Source organism: Podarcis melisellensis (genome assembly GCF_964234715.1).
Source record: "Podarcis melisellensis genome assembly, chromosome: 13".
Classification (NCBI taxonomy): Eukaryota; Metazoa; Chordata; class Lepidosauria; order Squamata; family Lacertidae; genus Podarcis; species Podarcis melisellensis.
In genome coordinates this window covers 25329342-25348116 of record NC_138545.1, presented here as the reverse complement: position 1 = coordinate 25348116, position 18775 = coordinate 25329342, and the positions used below count along the sequence as shown (strand labels likewise).

Sequence of the window (18775 nt, the reverse complement as noted above, 5' to 3'; positions counted from 1 at the left end):
GATCGGGAGATGATTCCTGCGTCATGCAGGGGGCGCTCTGCCCCCTGCTTCAACTCCAGGGCTGGCGCCACGCCCCTCCCCAGTTGGGCACCCAATAGGGAAGCTCAACGGGGGTGTGGCTTGCTGCACAAATGCAGCCGCGCCAGCGATCCTCACCATTGCACACACATTTTCTTCGAGTCACCCAGCCTCCACTCCCTTTAGATTAGCTGTTCCTGAGACTTTGCTATGGACCTCTGGTTGGTCGCCCTGTTTAACCAGGGGGGCTGGTAAGAGTTTTTTTTCCAATTGGCTAAATTGGCCCGGCCTCTTGGTTTTTTTCACCTACCTCGTAGCAACCGTCACAAGTTTTGTGGTATTTGGCGGTTAGGCATTGGAATGTGTTGTTGGTGTTTCGGGTGGCAAGGTGTGGCCATAGCCTTCCCGGACAATTTTGCTCATGAGATTGCCTTACCCCACATGTGCCCACTGAACCACTTTGATTGGCAAAATCAGCGCTACTACAAGTGCCAGAAAAAACTTGATCATTTAGTGTAGCAGTGCCTACAGTATGGAACTCCCTGCCTATTGAGATCAAGCAGCTGCATTCACTGTACTATTTTTTGCGCCAGCTAAAAACATTTTAGTTCAGACAAGTCTACCCAGATGCTTAGGAAACTGAGGCAATTTTAAACTATTTTAGTATTTTAACCTTTGCATGTTTCAAAGAATGGTTCTAGTTTTATTCATGATCCTATTGTTTTATCTCTTTGCTAACTGCTTTGAATAAGTCTGGGAAAGTGTCCTTAAACTGCCATATTCAACCACAAAGTGTAGTTTATGTCATCTACTGCAAGAAATCTCATTAGCTGTAATGAATTTTTTTTGCTTTCCTCAAAATTCCTCAAATGTTTCACCTGACGAGAGACATTCAGATTCACACAAATGTGAATCTAGAAGACATTTTGTAGATAACTCCACAAAGGTTCAACACCCAACACAAATCCAATGAAACATGCCATATGACAATAGGCTTGTTCACATATTACATAGAACCAAGGCACAAGTTGTCTCCCTACAGAGTTTTTGTAAATATGTATATAGACTCAATACTCATTAAACATTACATGTGAATAATTGTACAGGTGTACAGCTCACCTGTTATATACACAAATTCTAAACTCACTGAATTATGTGTGGGAATACACCTATTGTAGCAGTGGAAGATTCAGTGATCAGAGAAACAAAATATTTCATTATTCAGTCTGTATTTTAAATGTCTGCAAATAAGTGCTTTGGAACTGGTTCAGGGATATATTGGTAGGCCTGATATAATTTGTTCCTTGGGGATACATACTTACCCTTTGATGAATACAGTAACTGTTTCCACATATCCTGTAGTAAACAACACTGTGTTCATTTGGTCTCTATCATGAAGAAAAGGATAAAGGACTATAATGTTCTAGGCTGCTGCCTTCTTCATTCACCTAATATTTACACTGAAACTTTTAAAACAGTATTAACTGCCCTCTCACACACCTATGTTCAGCCAGTTCTCTCCTGTGGGGGTGGTAAGATTCCAAGATAATGAAAACCTGAAAGAAGCTTGAAAAAAACATTAATATTGCTGAGGATGGACCCATTGCTTAATTTTGGCAATTTGGAAATATATGTTTGTTATTCCTGCAGCTCTCTGAAAGAGGCAAGGCAGAAAAAATTGTAGCTTAATTAGACTATGCTTCATGAATTACCTTTTATTTTGACAAACATATAAATGAAAATAAGAAGGGGAAACCGATAATGAAGATTGGGGTTTCATTGGCACCCTATGGGTGCAAGTTACATCTGTAGAGAAAAGAGATAAAGGCTTATTGCTGAAGATCCGAGAGAGGTGGAAATGATTCTATTTTCTCTTCTGCTTCTCTTGCCATCACTGTTTATGTTCCATCCACTTTTTCCCTCTGCTTCCTCATTCTCTTTGTTCTGTTCTAAAATTCATTCCAGCAGTGTCACTACTGGTAGAAGAAGTGAAACATACTGAGATAATAATATGTGTATTTATTTTATTAAAATATTCCAACGGTAAGAGTTTAAAACAGAAGCTGGGGGCATGTTGGATGAATTAAATAATAAGAGTCAGGTTATCAATTAGTGCTTTTCAGTACCATTGATTTTAAACTGGAACATTTAGGAAATTACTCACATGTCTTGCATTTGAAATTAATAGGTGATAAACATGTTTAACACTCTCTAAAGTGTTTTATTTTATTTATGTTTAAAAATGAAATATTGGCCTTATTGCACATTTCTATTGTGTAATTTGATAGAGGGCAAATGTTTTGCATTCATGAAACATAGAATTCCAGTTTTGGTTCTTTCAATACTTCTCTCTTCCCATCTTTCCCTTAGTTTAAGCAAGCATAATTGATTTCTCCATGCATGGTCTGACTGGGAATGCCATATGGACTCTTCCATGCTTCTCAAACTCAGTTTTCATGCCTGTCTTGTCTTATCTAAAATTTCAGAGTGGAAGAAGAATTTGTCTGCCCAGCTGCTACCCATCTCTCCATTTCCTCAAGTGACTGTTTCAGCAGCACATCACAATGAGGAACCAGACAAGGATTGTAACTGAATTCATCCTCTTAGGCTTCTCTGATACTAAGGTGGATGAACCAGTGCTCTTCACTTTATTCTTCATCACCTACACTGTTGCTATGGTAGGCAACTTTATCATTATTACCTTGGTGTGCTGTGAGAACAGCCTTCATAGCCCAATGTACATGTTTATTGCCAACTTGTCTATTTTGGAGGCTCTCTACACCACCACAATTATCCCCAAAATGCTAGTCAACTTCACGAGTCAGAGAAAATCCATCTCCTTCCATAGTTGTATCTTGCAAGCCTACATTTTCTTCTCAGCAGGTTCCAGTGAGTTCTTCCTTTTGGCTGTCATGTCGTTTGACCGCTATCTTGCCATTTGCAACCCACTGAGATATACAGCCATCATGACCATGCGCCTTTGCCTCCAGCTTATTGCTGCCTCCTGGATGTGGGGCTTCTTTGCAGTCCTACCACCTACAATCCTGGTAGGCCAGCTGCCATTTTGTGGACCCAATGTCATTAAACATTTCTTTTGTGATGTTGACCCCTTACTCAAGCTGGCCTGCTTTGATGTAAGGAAAATTGAAATGATTAATTTTGTAAGTGCAGCTTTGCTGCTTCTGGGCTCATTACTGGTGACAGGTTTGTCCTATATCTTCATCATTGGAACAGTGCTTAGGATCCCTGCAGCCAAAGGACGACAGAAAGCATTCTCTACGTGTACTTCTCATCTAATTGTGGTGACCCTCTACTATGGGAGTTGCATTTTCATGTATGTTGAGCCACAAAAAAATCACTCTTTGGACCTCAACAAGGTAGTCAGCATACTGAACACAGTGGTAACTCCATTGCTGAACCCTTTCATTTATAGTCTGAGAAACAAGAAAGTCAAGGAGGCCCTGAAACATCTTGTCAGGAGAAAGACTTCCCCCTTAATTAAGCTCAGATTTCTGAAACAGGAAAATGGACCTATGCACTGTGTAGTATTAAATAATGGAAGTTGATAAAGGTGGGGAGGTTGGTGGGAAGGTGTACACACATCTACAAGACTGGAAAAATGGTTCAGCTGAATGTTCTAGATGTGTAGATCATTTTCCTGGGAAACATCTAATCTTTGTTGGCGTGGTGGAGCTTCTGTCTTTCAGTGAGGCGATATTCATTTTAAAATTTACTCAGTGATGAATCTCACAGGACAGTCTTTGAACAGCTACTGTCTTACAGCCTCAGCCACCTCAGAGAGTTGGTTTGAAAACAGTAATACTATAATCCACTTTTTTTTACTTTCTGAGTTCCTGTGAAAAGGGGCATATAGTTGTTGTTATTAATAATTTTGATAATGATGAGGCTGAGAATGATCTGAAAACTCTGTTGTGTGAGTCTCAGATGAAGAAAATGAAACCTCAATATAAAATGTTTTACTTGGTTAATGACAATTATGCAATTGCATTTCTGAGAGACATCAATTTTACAATTTAAATTTGTTCGTTAAGTATAATTTTCCAACAAACGTTTTTATCACACTGTAGCCAGCTGTGAATTTCTTGAAGCTATTTGTGATAAACTTTAATTGTTACGTTTGAAAACTTAAGCAACAATTCAGTTTTTGGTGGTTACACAATTCTCTGTTGTAGAGAGATTACCATCAGTCACAAATAAATGGGATCCACACACACAGTGTGTTTGTGTGTGTGTGTGTGTAATGCTTCTATTACGGTTCCAGCAAGTCATGTCCTTGCCCTATTCCAGGATAGCCATTCCATCCCTTCAAGTGTTCTGGTTTTCTACTCTTCCTCCAACAGTCAGGCAGCATTTGGTACCAATTTCTCTCCCTCCCTGTCTCTTTTACAAAACTCACACACTCTCTCACAAACTACAAACCCAAGGATATGTTAGGATATTTCCGTTCCACCTTAAAAGGGAGCAGGCTTTTCTGTGTCACAGAGTCTGCGTATTTCCTGTTCACAGGATGTTTATGTTTGCTATTGCTTTCGTTTTCTCTCTCGGTGCCTGAACACGCTAGCAGGCGGTCATGTTTTTCTTTGTTCTGACCAACGCCGAATAAACTTGTAAATATGCTCTCCTGCTGTGCAACTTTTGCTGTGTGAATTCTGCTGATAGAGTGTGCACCAGCCTAAGAATGTGGCAATCTATTTCTGAGGCTTCGTGTCGCTAATTGCTGATACTGCACGTCTACGGGGGATCGATGGACGTCCCAAGTCCGGCTGGAGGCAGTGAGGGTCGATGTCTCCCTGGCAGTATCCCAACGGGATACAGATATCTCCCTACTGTGCCTGTTTGGTACTATTTGGGCTATGTAAGTTTTCACACAACTGGAGAATGCCACGTATCATTATGATATGGCTGTTTCATCACACCTTTTTATGAAGTTGAACTGGGGTCATATAGAGAGGGCATGCTGACATCCTGATGCAGGGAATGGTGATGTTCTAGTATTTTGTGCAGTATGCACATGTATTAATAGAAGTAAATATACAGGGAAGTAAATGAGAAGAATTAATTTCCAAAATTCTGACTTCACAACCTGAATCTGCATTAGCTATTACTTTCAAGTTTCTGATCCTTTTGAAACACACACAATATTTCACGTATTCCCTCCTGATGAGCTTTAGAGACTACCTGAGAGTCTCCAGTTCTACTGAGAATAAGTTTGGTAGTCTCTTTCCCAATGTCTTGTGCACTCTTGGGACCACAGATACAATGTATGATGTCATCTGTAGACTGCAATGCATTTATTAACAGGCTCTGTTGGGGGAGAAGTGAGCTTCTGAGGATTTCAGTAGGGCAAATTGAACACATGGCATTTCATTGGGGTTAACCTGAATGTTCCCTCAACCTGTTCAGTACCTATTCAAATTTTGCAACCTCATGTCATCCAACTGAAAGGTAAAAATTAAGCAGTTCATAATTCTTTCCTTCCTTGTTCCTGTCTGCACTTAACCAATGAGTGCCTTTCGCTCTCACAATCAAAATAGTTCATGTATTTTTCTTGACATTTCTTTCTTTCCATTTCTATTAAAATAGAGGGGTGGGGAGGGGATGGGGCACTGAATTTTTTGCATTTGAGGACTGTGAGGACAGGATGAATGTTGCCATTTGATTCACACACTTCCTAGACCCCTGCCTCCTACTCCAAATATGTGATCAGATCAGCAGTTTTCTGTATCTGGGGAAGGAAAAGTAGGACCTTCAAATCTAGTGCATCCATCCCCAATCCATAATACCACATCACTATAAACTGCTCTTCACTGAGCACTATGTATGTGCCATGAGATTCAAATAATATAAATTCTATTGTAGTTTTAATGATTTGAGAGACGGGCATACTGGATAAACTTGGTATGGGGAGAGGGGGGCACACTATGCTGTTCTCTGGTGTTAAGAGATGATGAAACTTCTCTCTCCCCCCTCCCTAAAACTTTAAATCCATTCAGTTATTATTAATGGGGAGGCAATAGGGGATGGGGGGCAATACCCATGCCAAAATTATGGCATTTTCTTCTCCCCAGATCAAAAGTAGACATTTTATGGGGGGTATATGAGTAAGAAAAAGAGAATTCCGCCTTACTAACTTTGGTTATGCTACCTGTTTTTTTGTAGGGCAAAATGTATTAAGGACAAAATGTCCAATGAAAGCACCATTACGGAATTCCTCCTCTTGGGTTTCTCTGAAGTTCGGGAGATACAGCTTGTATATTTTGTGATCTTTCTACTGATCTATATGGCAGCATTGCTAGGGAACATCCTCATCCTTGTGGCTGTGGTCACAGATCCCCATCTTCACAATCCCATGTACTTCTTCCTGGCAAATTTGTCTGTTATGGACCTTGGGTACATCTCAGTCACAATACTAAAAGCCATGGCTAACTGTCTCATGAACACCAGGTTGATATCTTATTCGGAGTGCATCGCTCAAGTCTTCTTTCTCTTTTTCTTCATGGCATCAGACTTTTTCCTCCTCACAGTCATGGCGTATGACCGGTATGTTGCCATTTGTGACCCATTACATTATGAAACAGTAGTGAATAAGGAAGCCTGCATCCAAATGGTGACTAGTACATGGCTTAGTGGTCTCCTTTACGCAACATTACACACTGGAGCCACCTTCGCTGTTCCTTTCTGTTCCAACATCATCAATCAGTTTTTCTGTGAGATACCTCAACTACTTAAGCTCTCTTGTTCTGACTTGTACCTTATTGAAGCTGTGGCTCTGGGCTTGAGTGCATGTCTAGGACTCGGCTGCTTCAGTTTCATAGTTGTGTCCTATGTGGAGATCTTCAAAACAGTGTTCAGAATTCCTTCAGCACAGAGTAGAGACAAAGCCTTCTCTACTTGCATTCCTCATCTCAGCGTTGTCTCCTTATTTCTTTTCACTGGCATCTTCGCCAACCTAAAACCAATTTCCAACTCCCTGGCGGGCCTGGACAGTTCAGTTGCCATGGCTTACTGTGTCCTTCCCCCACTGATGAATCCAATAATTTATAGCATGAGAAACAAGGAGATCAAAGCAGTGTTGTGGAAAATCTATGGCAGATCCTGGAAAAAGCATACCAAAGGAAAATGTGGCTGTATAGGTTTCTGGGATAACATGTAAACAGGAATGTCTACCTCCTGAGTCATATATGGAAGTTTCTGACTGGCACATAATACACAAGATGATTTGAAGCAGGGGCACCAAATATAGGGACCGTAAGGGGCTTTGGCCACCTCAATATTGGTGGGCAGGGGACTGAGCCCTGCAATATTGAGGGGGCAACTATCCTCGGCCACCACTGGGTGCCCTCCGACTGCCCCAACCCACCCGGGACCCAGGCGGGGGTGAGATGAACAAAGGGCAAAGATCACCCTCCATGCATCCTGCCTCCGCCCAGCGCCATCCTGTAATGCATCACATGAGCGGACTCCCTCAATGTGGCACCAAGTTAGCTCCCCTGATCTGAAGTGTACCTACCCAGGTTCTTATGCCTTCATTATGACCCTGTTCTGTTCTGTGTCCCATTGCTTTTTTTTTTTAATAAAGTGGGCAGACACATACAATTGTGTAATGATGACTAAACTAGACTAGATCATCATGTTACTAGTACGTTCTTTTGGCTTCATCTCTGCTTGTCTTTAGATGTAAGGATAAGATAATGACATTTCAGCATGCATATGAAATGGATCCCACAGGGATGATCTAGGCTCTTTTTTATGCTTTTTCCCTGTTATTGCTGCTGAGGCTGTGTGTGGTGTATGAAAAGAGATAAAGAAATACGATTTCTATTGACTTGTTCCTAGTACAGATTTTATAAACCTTTATTTCATTATATTTACTATAAATTCAGTTGTCTTGAAGGTTATGACTGTGGATAGAAAGTCAGAAAAATTGTTATTTTATTTTTTAAAAAAACTATAATACAAATAAAAGCCTTTGGCGACTAATTTTTGATAACTATTTTGATTCATTCATCAGAGTCATTGTTACTTGAATTCATTGACCATTACTATGTTGGGTTAGTAACAGCAAGTTTTGCTTTAAAAATGTGTATGGGTTGCTCTTCCAATTCCAGCAATGAAAGTCAACCTACAGTTTTCCACGGCAGACATTAATGCTTCGAACGTAAAAGAGACTCCTTAGCAGCTGGTGAATGAAATAAAAGCTGATGTGAAATGCTCTTCCAAAATCTCTTATGCTGTTTGTGGGTGCTTATTTGTAACATAAATAACCTGTGATGGGAGGGAGAGAAGGAGCTGAAATTATCCAACACGCTTCTCACAAAACAATCATATGTGAAATTTCTGCTCATTTAATGTTGAATAAAATTCCTGTGTTGGTAAGGTAAAGGTAAAGGTACCCCTGCCCGTGTGTGCGAGTTGTGTCTGACTCTAGGGTTGTGTGCTCATCTCACTTAAGAGGCCGGAAACCAGCGCTGTCCGGAGACACTTCTGGGTCACTTGGCCAGCGTGACGAAGCTGCTCTGGCGAACCAGCAACAGCGCAGCACACGGAAACGCCATTTACATCCCCACTATAAAGCGGTACCTATTTATCTACTTGCACTTAGGGGTGCTTTCGAACTGCTAGGTGGGCAGGAGCTGGGACCGAACGACGGGAGCTCACCCCACCGTGGGGATTCGAACCGCCGACCATACGATCGGCAAGTCCTAGGTACTGAGGTTTTTCCCACAGTGCAGCCCACGTCCCCCTCCTGTGTTGGTAGTTCACATCAAAAGATCATGGAAGCAATCGTCAAAGTAGTGAGGACTGGAAAAAGTAGGGACAAGCCCATTGATAACTTCAACAACATGACTCAATACTTAAGACCGATCCACGATTGTGTCCAACACTGCCATTTGCAATGAGGTTTCCAAATGCAAGAAGACCTCACAAAACATATTTATGTACAGTACAAAGTGGACATTTAATAGGAGAATTAATTGTAAAGAATTGAAAATGTAAAAAATTGAAAAATGTGTATTTTACAGGAGGAGTGTGCTCAGAAAGTGTAATAAATTCATGCCATTTAAATTCAGAGATTGTTAATAAATTCAAAATGAACAGGGTTTGTGTTTCCTTTGGAATGAGGTACAGCAGAGGCTAGTCCAGGAAATAAAATCCTTGCTTAGATTTTAACACTTGCCTGATACAGCAATTAGAAAGGGATTTAGGAATAAAGATGAAACTCATAACAGTATTGTTTCTCAAACCAGCTTCATTCCATCTAGAGTCCTTCAGCCTTTCCTAATTCATCTCCACCCTAGGTGTGAACACATAACACACCCACATCCTATTTCAAAGCATAACATTTTGCTTTGGATCCTTCCGAAGTTTCTTTAAACAGAACTATTGTTCCAGTTTATAATCATAGACCTGTTTCAGATGGTTTGCTCCCAATATTTACTTTTTGTCATTATATCCCAGCTTTCCTCCAAGGAACTGAAGGTCACCTTCCCAAGTCTAACCTCCAGACAGCTCAGTAAGGTAGCTTAGCCTGAGAAAATTGGTGAAAGGTCATCCAGTTATCTTAATGGCTGAACAGAGATTTGAACCTGAGTTCCCTAGTCCTAGTCCAACACTCTAAGCACAACACTATACTGGCTCAGAATAGTCAGAATAATTTACTTGTGTTAATCAGATTCAGTTCTTAATTTGAGATGCAGCTTGACATCTTGGTCAATAAAAAAGATATAACAACTAATTAGATTTTGAAATCAGTTTCCCATTCTGTCTCCATTCATCAGCAAGTCACTCTTAAGCATCCCTTACATAGCACTGAAGTTAAGGGTCAGTGGTTTAAAGATAGAGGGAAAATAATGGTAGGAAATATAGACAATTGCATCACTTGTTTTGTAAATTAGGATTTGCAAGTCCGCATGGTGATGTTCTCCAAGGAGGGACTCTCTGAAACACTACAGAAAGCAGGGAGGCTCAATTGAATCCTCTTTGTCACAAACTATAAATCATCTGCTAAAGACCACACTTCAGCATTTTGGAACTTTCTTCTTCCAGACAAAGACAGAGGTGAGTAGAATCCTATTAGTTCATCCTCAGTGCAGACAAGGGCTTGGAAGGTGCTTATATTTCAGTTATGAAAAGATCTCAAATGTTTAATACAGCAGTAAGGTTAATGCAAACATAATTTTTCTCTGATAAAAAGTGATTACATTTATAGGTAAGAGAAGATAATAATGTGTTGTTTCAAAATTCTGGTGATTGGGCTTAAAAGCTTCATGATTTTTCATTAATGCTAGGAAGTGTGTAGTTTGCATTTTTAAAAAGAAAGTTAAAGCATTGGGTTAGCAAAAATACCAAACATCAAGTGTAAAGTTCCTTTATACAACCACACTCCAAGGAGAATTTTTAAATTTATTTACATCTAGTGCTCATATTTCAGACCACACTTCAACATTTTGACATTTCTTCTTCCAGACAAAGACAGAGGTGAGTAGAATCCTATTATTTCATACTCAGTGTAGACTAGGGCTTGGAAGGTATTCATATTTCAGTTATGAAAAGACTGTAAAAGATTTGATACAGCAGTAGGATTAATGAAGAAAACATTATTCTACGAAAAAATAGGTAGTATTTATAGGTAAGAGAAGATAATAAAGTGGTGTTTCAAAATTCTGGCGTTAGGGAGGATTTTCTCATATTAAGAAAGGAGGCAAACCCTACATACAATTGCCAGCATGTTTCAAAATTCTGGTGATTGGGCTTAAAAGCCTCATGATTTTTCATTAATGCTAGGAGGTGTGTGAAAGCATTATGGTTAGCAAAAATACCGAAACATCAAGTGTAAATTTCCTTTATGCAACCACACCCCAAGGAGGATTTTTAAATTTATTTACACCTAGTGCTCATATTTCAGTTCTGAAAAGACCACAAAACGTTTAATACAGTAGTAGGATTAATGAAGACATGATTATTCTATGAAAAAATAGGTAGTATTTATAGGTAAGAGAAGGTAATACAGGGGTGTTACCAAATTCTGGTTATTGGTTTTAAACTCTGAACGCTCATCAAAGCCAAATGATATTTCATTAATGCTAGGTAGTGTTTGACTTGCTTTTTAAAAATAAAGTAGAAGCATTATGGTACGCAACAAAACAAACAAAAACACCATCATTAAGATCCTTTATGCAAACAAACAAATGAGAATCTGCTTATTTACGTCTAATAGCAAGGTTGCTCTGATAAGCTGTAGTGTGTATTTGATTCTACTTTCTCAATCTTGATTCAACATGAAAGCAAGTTGGGTCTTTGCAGAGATGCTCCCCACGCTCCTTTTCAACTCTAAAATACTATTAGTATTGGGGAGAATGAATGGTGTCAGTTGAATGTCTACTCCTGGCATCACCCATTACCTCATATTGGGTTAGGGGGCAAACGCCACATACAATTGCCTGTATGTTTCCTCATGAAACAGACTTTCATTAACTCCTTTCTAATTTTAGAAATTTAGCAGCACACCTCTGCTGGTGCTGCTAAAACACAATATCAGAGCTACTCTTCAAGAAATTGTTTTAAGAAATACTAAAGAATTAAGATGGCCAACCAGTCTACAGTGAGAGAATTTCTTCTGATGAGGTTTTCCAGTGACCGAGAAGTTTTGTTTTTTTTTTTACTTTGTGATATTTCTCTCCATTTATTTAACAGCCTAATGGGGAATTTCCTAATCACCATGGCTATTGCCCTGAACCACAAACTCCACATTCCTATGTACTTCTTTCTGGTCAACCTACAATAACCTGACATTTGCTACATCTCAACCACTACCCCCAAATCCATTTCTATTAAAATAGAGGGGTGGGGTGGGGGTGGGGCAATGAAATTTTTGTATGTGAGGAATGTGTACTTTAAAAGTAGCCTTTTAAAAGGGGGCATATGATTAAGAAAAAGAGAATTCCGCCTTACTAACTTTGGTTATGTTACCTGTGTTTTTTTTTTTTTTTGTAGGGCAAAATGTGTTAAGGACAAAATGTCCAATGAAAGCACCATTACGGAATTCCTCCTCTTGGGTTTCTCTGAAGTTCGGGAGATACAGCTTGTATATTTTGTGATCTTTCTACTGATCTATATGGCAGCATTGCTAGGGAACATCCTCATCCTTGTGGCTGTGGTCACAGATCCCCATCTTCACAATCCCATGTACTTCTTCCTGGCAAATTTGTCTGTTATGGACCTTGGGTACATCTCAGTCACAATACTAAAAGCCATGGCTAACTGTCTCATGAACACCAGGTTGATATCTTATTCGGAGTGCATCGCTCAAGTCTTCTTTCTCTTTTTCTTCATGGCATCAGACTTTTTCCTCCTCACAGTCATGGCGTATGACCGGTATGTTGCCATTTGTGACCCATTGCATTATGAAACAGTAGTGAATAAGGAAGCCTGCATCCAAATGGTGACTAGTACATGGATCAGTGGTCTCCTTTTCGCAACATTACACACTGGAGCCACCTTCGCTGTTCCTTTCTGTTCCAACATCATCAATCAGTTTTTCTGTGAGATACCTCAACTGCTAAAGCTCTCCTGTACTGACTTGTACCTTATTGAAGCTGTGGCTCTGGGCTTGAGTGCATGTCTAGGACTCGGCTGCTTCAGTTTCATAGTTGTGTCCTATGTGGAGATCTTCAAAACAGTGTTCAGAATTCCTTCAGCACAGAGTAGAGACAAAGCCTTCTCTACCTGCATTCCTCATCTCAGCGTTGTCTCCTTATTTACTTTCACTGGCATCTTCGCCAACCTAAAACTAACTTCCAAATCTGTGGTGGGTCTCGACAGTTCAGTTGCCATGGCTTACTGTGTTCTTCCCCCATTGATGAATCCAATAATTTATAGCATGAGAAACAAGGAGATCAAAGCAGTGTTGTGGAAAATCTATGGCAGATCCTGGAAAAAGCATACCAAAGGAAAATGTGGCTGTATAGGTCTGTTGGATAACATGTAAACAGGAATGTCTACTCCCTGAGTCAGATGTGGAAGTTTCTGACTGGCACATCATACATAAGATGATTTGAAGCAGGAGCGCCACATATAGGGACCGGAAGGGGCTTTGGCCCCCTCCGTATTGGTGGGCAGAGGGCTGAGCCCTGCATTATTGAGGGGGCAACCAGTCTCCACCACCACCGGTGTCCTCCAAGTGCCCCTGCCCTCACCCGGGACCCAGGCGGGGGCTGAGATGAACAAAGGGCACAGATCACCCTCCATGCATCCTGCCTCCTCCCAGTGCCATCATGTAATGCATCACATGAGTGGGCTCCCTCAATGTGGGGGCAAGTCGGCTCCCCTGATTTGAAGTATACCTACCCATGTTCTTATGTCTTAATCTATGACCCTGTTCTGCTCAGTGTCCCATTTTTTTTGTTTTTTTTAATAAAGTGGGCAGACACGTACGATTGTGTAATTGTGACTAATCTAGACTAGATCATGGTGTTACTGGTAGGTTCTTTTGGCTTCATCTCTGCTTGTCTTTAGATGTAAGGCTACGGTAATGACATTTCAGCATGCATATGAAATGGATCCCACAGGAATGATCTGGGCTCTTTTTTATGCGTTTCCTGGTTATTGCTGCTGAGGCTGTGTGTAGTGTATGAAAAGAGATAAAGAGATACAATTTCTATTGACTTGTTCCTAGAACAGATTTTTTTAAACCTTTATTTCATTATATTTACTATAAATTCAGTTGTCTTGAAGGTTATGACTGTGGATAGAAAGTCAGAAATATTCTTATTTTATTTTTAATAAACCTATAGTAAAAATAAAAGCCTTTGGCAACTAATTTTTGATAACTGTTTTGATTCATTCATCAGAGTCATTGTTACTTGAATTCATTGACCATCACTTTCTTGGGTTAGTAACAGCAAGTTTTGCTTTAAAAATGTGTATGGGTTGCACTTCCAATTCCAGCAATGAAAGTCAACGTATAGTTTTCCATGCCAGACATTAATGCTTCGAACGTAAAAGCGACTCCTTAGTGGTTGGTGAATGAAATAAAAGCTGATGTGAAATGCTCTTCCAAAATCTCTTATGCTGTTTGTGGGTGCTTATTTGTAACATAAGTAACCTCTGATGGGAGGGGGAGAAGGGGCTGAAATTATCCAACACGCTTCTCAGAAAACTATCTTATGTGAAATTTCTTCTCATTTAATGCTGAATAAAATTCCTGTGTTGGTAGTTCACATCAAAAGATCATGGAAGCAATCGTCAAAGTAGTGAGGACTGGAAAAGGTAGGGACAAGCCCATTGATAACTTCAACAACATGACTCAATACTTAAGGCCGATCCACGATTGTGTCCAACACTGCCATTTGCAATGAGGTTTCCAAATGCAAGAAGACCTCACAAAATATATTTATGTACAGTACAAAGTGGACATTTAATAGGAGAATTAATTGTAAAGAATTGAAAATGTAAAGAATTGAAAAATATGTATTTTACAGGAGGTGTGTGTTCAGAAAGTGTAATAAATTGATGCAAATTAAATTCAGAGATTGTTAATCATTTCAAAATGAACAGGGTTTGTGTTTCCTTTGGAATGAGGTACAGCAGAGGCTAGTCCAGGAATGAAAATCCTTGCTTAGATTTTAACACTTGCCAGATCCAGCGATTAGAAAGGGATCTAGGAATAAAGATGAAACTCATAACAGTATTGTTTCTCAAACCAGCTTCATTCCATCTAGAGTCCTTCAGCCTTTCCTAATTCATCTCCACCCTAGGTGTGAACACCTAACATACCGACATCCTATTTCAAAGCATAACATTTTGCTTTGGATCCTTCCCAAGTTTCTTTAAACAGAACTATTGTTCAAGTTTATAATCATAGACCTGTTTCAGATGGTTTGCTCCCAATATTTACTTTTTGTCATTATATCCCAGCTTTCCTCCAAGGAACTGAAGGTCACCTTCCCAAGTCTAACCTCCAGACAGCTCAGTAAGGTAGCTTAGCCTGAGAAAATTGGTGAAAGGTCATCCAGTTATCTTAATGGCTGAACAGAGATTTGAACCTGAGTTCCCTAGTCCTAGTCCAACACTCTAAGCACAACACTATACTGGCTCAGAATAGTCAGAATAATTTACTTGTGTTAATCAGATTCAGTTCTTAATTTGAGATGCAGCTTGACATCAATAAAAAAGATATAACAACCAATTAGATTTTGAAATCAGTTTGCCGTTCTGTCTCCATTCATTAGCAAGTCACTCTTAAGCATCCCTTACATAAGACTGAAGTTAAGGGTCAGTGGTTTAAAGATAGAGGGAAAATAATGGTAGGAAATATAGACAATTGCATCACTTGTTTTGTAAATTAGGATTTGCAAGTCCGCATGTGATGTTCTCCAAGGAGGGACTCTCTGAAACACTACAGAAAGCAGGGAGGCTCAATTGAATCCTCTTTGTCACAAACTATAAATCATCTGCTAAAGACCACACTTCAGCATTTTGGAACTTTCTTCTTCCAGACAAAGACAGAGGTGAGTAGAATCCTATTAGTTCATCCTCAGTGCAGACAAGGGCTTGGAAGGTGCTTATATTTCAGTTATGAAAAGATCTCAAATGTTTAATACAGCAGTAAGTTAATACAAACATGATTTTTCTCTGATAAAAAGTGATTACATTTATAGGTAAGAGAAGATAATAATGTGTTGTTTCAAAATTCTGGTGATTGGGCTTAAAAGCTTCATGATTTTTCATTAATGCTAGGAAGTGTGTAGTTTGCATTTTTAAAAAGAAAGTTAAAGCATTGGGTTAGCAAAAATACCAAAACATCAAGTGTAAAGTTCCTTTATACAACCACACTCCAAGGAGAATTTTTAAATTTATTTACATCTAGTGCTCATATTTCAGACCACACTTCAACATTTTGACATTTCTTCTTCCAGACAAAGACAGAGGTGAGTAGAATCCTATTATTTCATACTCAGTGTAGACTAGGGCTTGGAAGGTATTCATATTTCAGTTATGAAAAGACTGTAAAAGGTTTGATACAGCAGTAGGATTAATGAAGAAAACATTATTCTACGAAAAAATAGGTAGTATTTATAGGTAAGAGAAGATAATAAAGTGGTGTTTCAAAATTCTGGCGTTAGGGAGGATTATCTCATATTAAGAAAGGAGGCAAACCCTACATACAATTGCCAGCATGTTTCAAAATTCTGGTGATTGGGCTTAAAAGCCTCATGATTTTTCATTAATGCTAGGAGGTGTGTGAAAGCATTATGGTTAGCAAAAATACCGAAACATCAAGTGTAAATTTCCTTTATGCAACCACACCCCAAGGAGGATTTTTAAATTTATTTACATCTAGTGCTCATATTTCAGTTCTGAAAAGACCACAAAACGTTTAATACAGTAGTAGGATTAATGAAGACATGATTATTCTATGAAAAAATAGGTAGTATTTATAGGTAAGAGAAGGTAATACAGGGGTGTTACCAAATTCTGGTTATTGGTTTTAAACTCTGAACGCTCATCAAAGCCAAATGATGTTTCATTAATGCTAGGTAGTGTTTGACTTGCTTTTTAAAAATAAAGTAGAAGCATTATGGTACGCAACAAAACAAACAAAAACACCATCATTAAGATCCTTTATGCAAACAAACAAATGAGAATCTGCTTATTTACGTCTAATAGCAAGGTTGCTCTGATAAGCTGTAGTGTGTATTTGATTCTACTTTCTCAATCTTGATTCAACATGAAAGCAAGTTGGGTCTTTGCAGAGATGCTCCCCATGCTCTTTTTCAACTCTAAAATTCTATTAGTACCGGGGAGAATGAATGGTGTCAGTTGAATGTCTACTGCTGGCATAACCCATTACCTCATATTGGGATAGGGGGCAAACCCCACATACAATTGCCTGCATGTTTCCCCATCCAACAGACTTGCATTAACTCCTTTCTAATTTTAGGTGTTACAAACACCTCTGCTGGTGCTGCTAAAACACAATAACAGAGCTGCTCTTCAAGAAATTGTTTTAAGAAATACTAAAGAATTAAGATGGCCAACCAATCTACAGTGACAGAATTTCTTCTGGTGGGGTTTTCCAGTAATCGAGAAGAACAGTTGTTTTACTTTGTGATATTTCTCTCCATTTATTTAATAGCCTTAGTGGGGAATTTCCTAATCACTATTGCTGTTGCCCTGAACCACAAACTGCACACTCCTATGTACTTCTTTCTGGTCAACCTATCATTATCAGACATTTGCTACATCTCAGCCACTATCCCCAAATCCATAGCTGCTTCTTTGTCAGATGACAAAAGGATTTCTTTTGCTGGCTGTGTCGCACAGGTTTTCTTAGTTTTCACTTTTGCAGGTTCTGAGCTTGCCTTGCTCACTATCATGGCTTATGATCGCTATGCTGCAATCTGCCATCCTCTACAGTATGAGCTGATCATGAACTGGGATGCCTGCATCCAAATGGCAGCTGCTTCCTGGATCAGCAGCTCAATCCATTCATCGTTACATACCATTATCACTTTCAGGCTACATTTCTGTGGGTCCAATATTATTCGGCAGTATTTCTGTGATGTCCCTCAGTTGCTTAAGATTTCTTGTACTGACACAAAGGTTAACCAAATTTTGATCTTTGCCATTGGGTTTATTGTAGATTCATTTTGTGGAGGGTTCATCTTTCTTTCCTATGGCTATATCTTCTCTGCTGTGCTGAGAATCCCTTCTGTTCAAGGCAGATATAAAGTTTTCTCTACCTGCATTCCCCACCTGACTGTCTTTTCTTTATTTATGAGCACAGCTGTGTTTTCATATATGAGACCTAAAGCACTTTCTTCTACAACGATGGATTTGCTCTCTGCTGTATTGTATAATGTTTTGCCACCACTAATGAATCCCATTATTTATAGCTTTAGGAACAAAGACATCCAAGAGGCCGTGTTGAAAATACCGAAAAGAATTAGAAGTCTCCTGGCATGATTGCTTGCATTGTGTCTCATACACATCACAATTCCTGTGCATTGCATAACAATGCAAATGCCATTGAAAATAGCATAGTAATGTATTATACTGCATAATAGTGCTTTGCAAATAGATGTGTATTGGGCAAATTTGCATATAAAATGTATATATTAGGAAAGTTTCACACATGATGTTTCACGCATGAGTGCTCAAGTTGTGTCTTGCACATATACATTTTTTTGTGTGCAAATTTCTAGTGCCCACTTTTGAGTGATGCCCTACTCTTCCAGCCCATCTCCTGTTGTTCAGAATGTACTTAGGTAAAGAGTGACTAAAAATGCATTTATTATTAAAAATAGTAATAGTGCTTCATAAAAAGATGTGTATTGGGCCTATTGCTAAGAATAGAGCTTGGGAAAGACTTCGGAAAGTATATTTTAAATTTAGTGCATGTTATATGAAAATGGATGCTCACATGGTCCTAAAGTGGGCGGTGTTTGCAGCACAGGGCACGACTTCCTCATCCTCCTGAAGCCACGCTGTTCTGCCAACCGTTGCTTGGCTCTCCTGGCTGCCACAGTACTTAGTGGGTTCCCACCAAACCCGATTCACATTCTGCCTATCTGCAGCAGCCTGCTCCAGAAGCAAAAAAGGGGCCCAGAGCTGACACTGGCAGCACAGTTGGCCCAGAGCATCAGGAGCATCGGATCTAGATCCCTTCATGATCTTTATCCCACCTCTGGAGGCATCGGTCCTTTGGAGCACCAGTTAAGAACACTCGTTTTCG

General features: G+C 39.5%; 4 protein-coding genes across 4 annotated transcripts; all 4 read left to right on the top strand.

Annotated features, from left to right (window-relative positions):
* Nucleotides 1-2582: 2582 nt before the first annotated feature.
* On the top strand, nt 2583-3584 carry LOC309354811 (olfactory receptor 6E1-like; the record flags this gene model as incomplete). The annotated part of the gene is made up of 1 exon (XM_081885078.1): nt 2583-3584. The coding sequence occupies one exon, from the start codon at nt 2583-2585 to the stop codon at nt 3582-3584; it is 1002 nt and encodes a 333-aa protein (XP_081741204.1).
* A 2636-nt stretch (nt 3585-6220) lies between these two features.
* On the top strand, nt 6221-7192 carry LOC309354810 (olfactory receptor 14I1-like; the record flags this gene model as incomplete). Its single annotated transcript, XM_081885077.1, has 1 exon — nt 6221-7192. One exon carries the CDS (start codon nt 6221-6223, stop codon nt 7190-7192), a length of 972 nt encoding a protein of 323 aa, XP_081741203.1.
* A 4863-nt stretch (nt 7193-12055) lies between these two features.
* On the top strand, nt 12056-13027 carry LOC309354809 (olfactory receptor 14I1-like; the record flags this gene model as incomplete). The annotated part of the gene is made up of 1 exon (XM_081885076.1): nt 12056-13027. The coding sequence occupies one exon, from the start codon at nt 12056-12058 to the stop codon at nt 13025-13027; it is 972 nt and encodes a 323-aa protein (XP_081741202.1).
* A 3637-nt stretch (nt 13028-16664) lies between these two features.
* On the top strand, nt 16665-18121 carry LOC309355539 (olfactory receptor 14A16-like). The gene has a single exon (XM_081886481.1). The coding sequence runs from the start codon at nt 17071-17073 to the stop codon at nt 18004-18006; it is 936 nt and encodes a 311-aa protein (XP_081742607.1). The 5' UTR covers nt 16665-17070; the 3' UTR covers nt 18007-18121.
* The last annotated feature ends 654 nt before the right edge of the window (nt 18122-18775 follow it).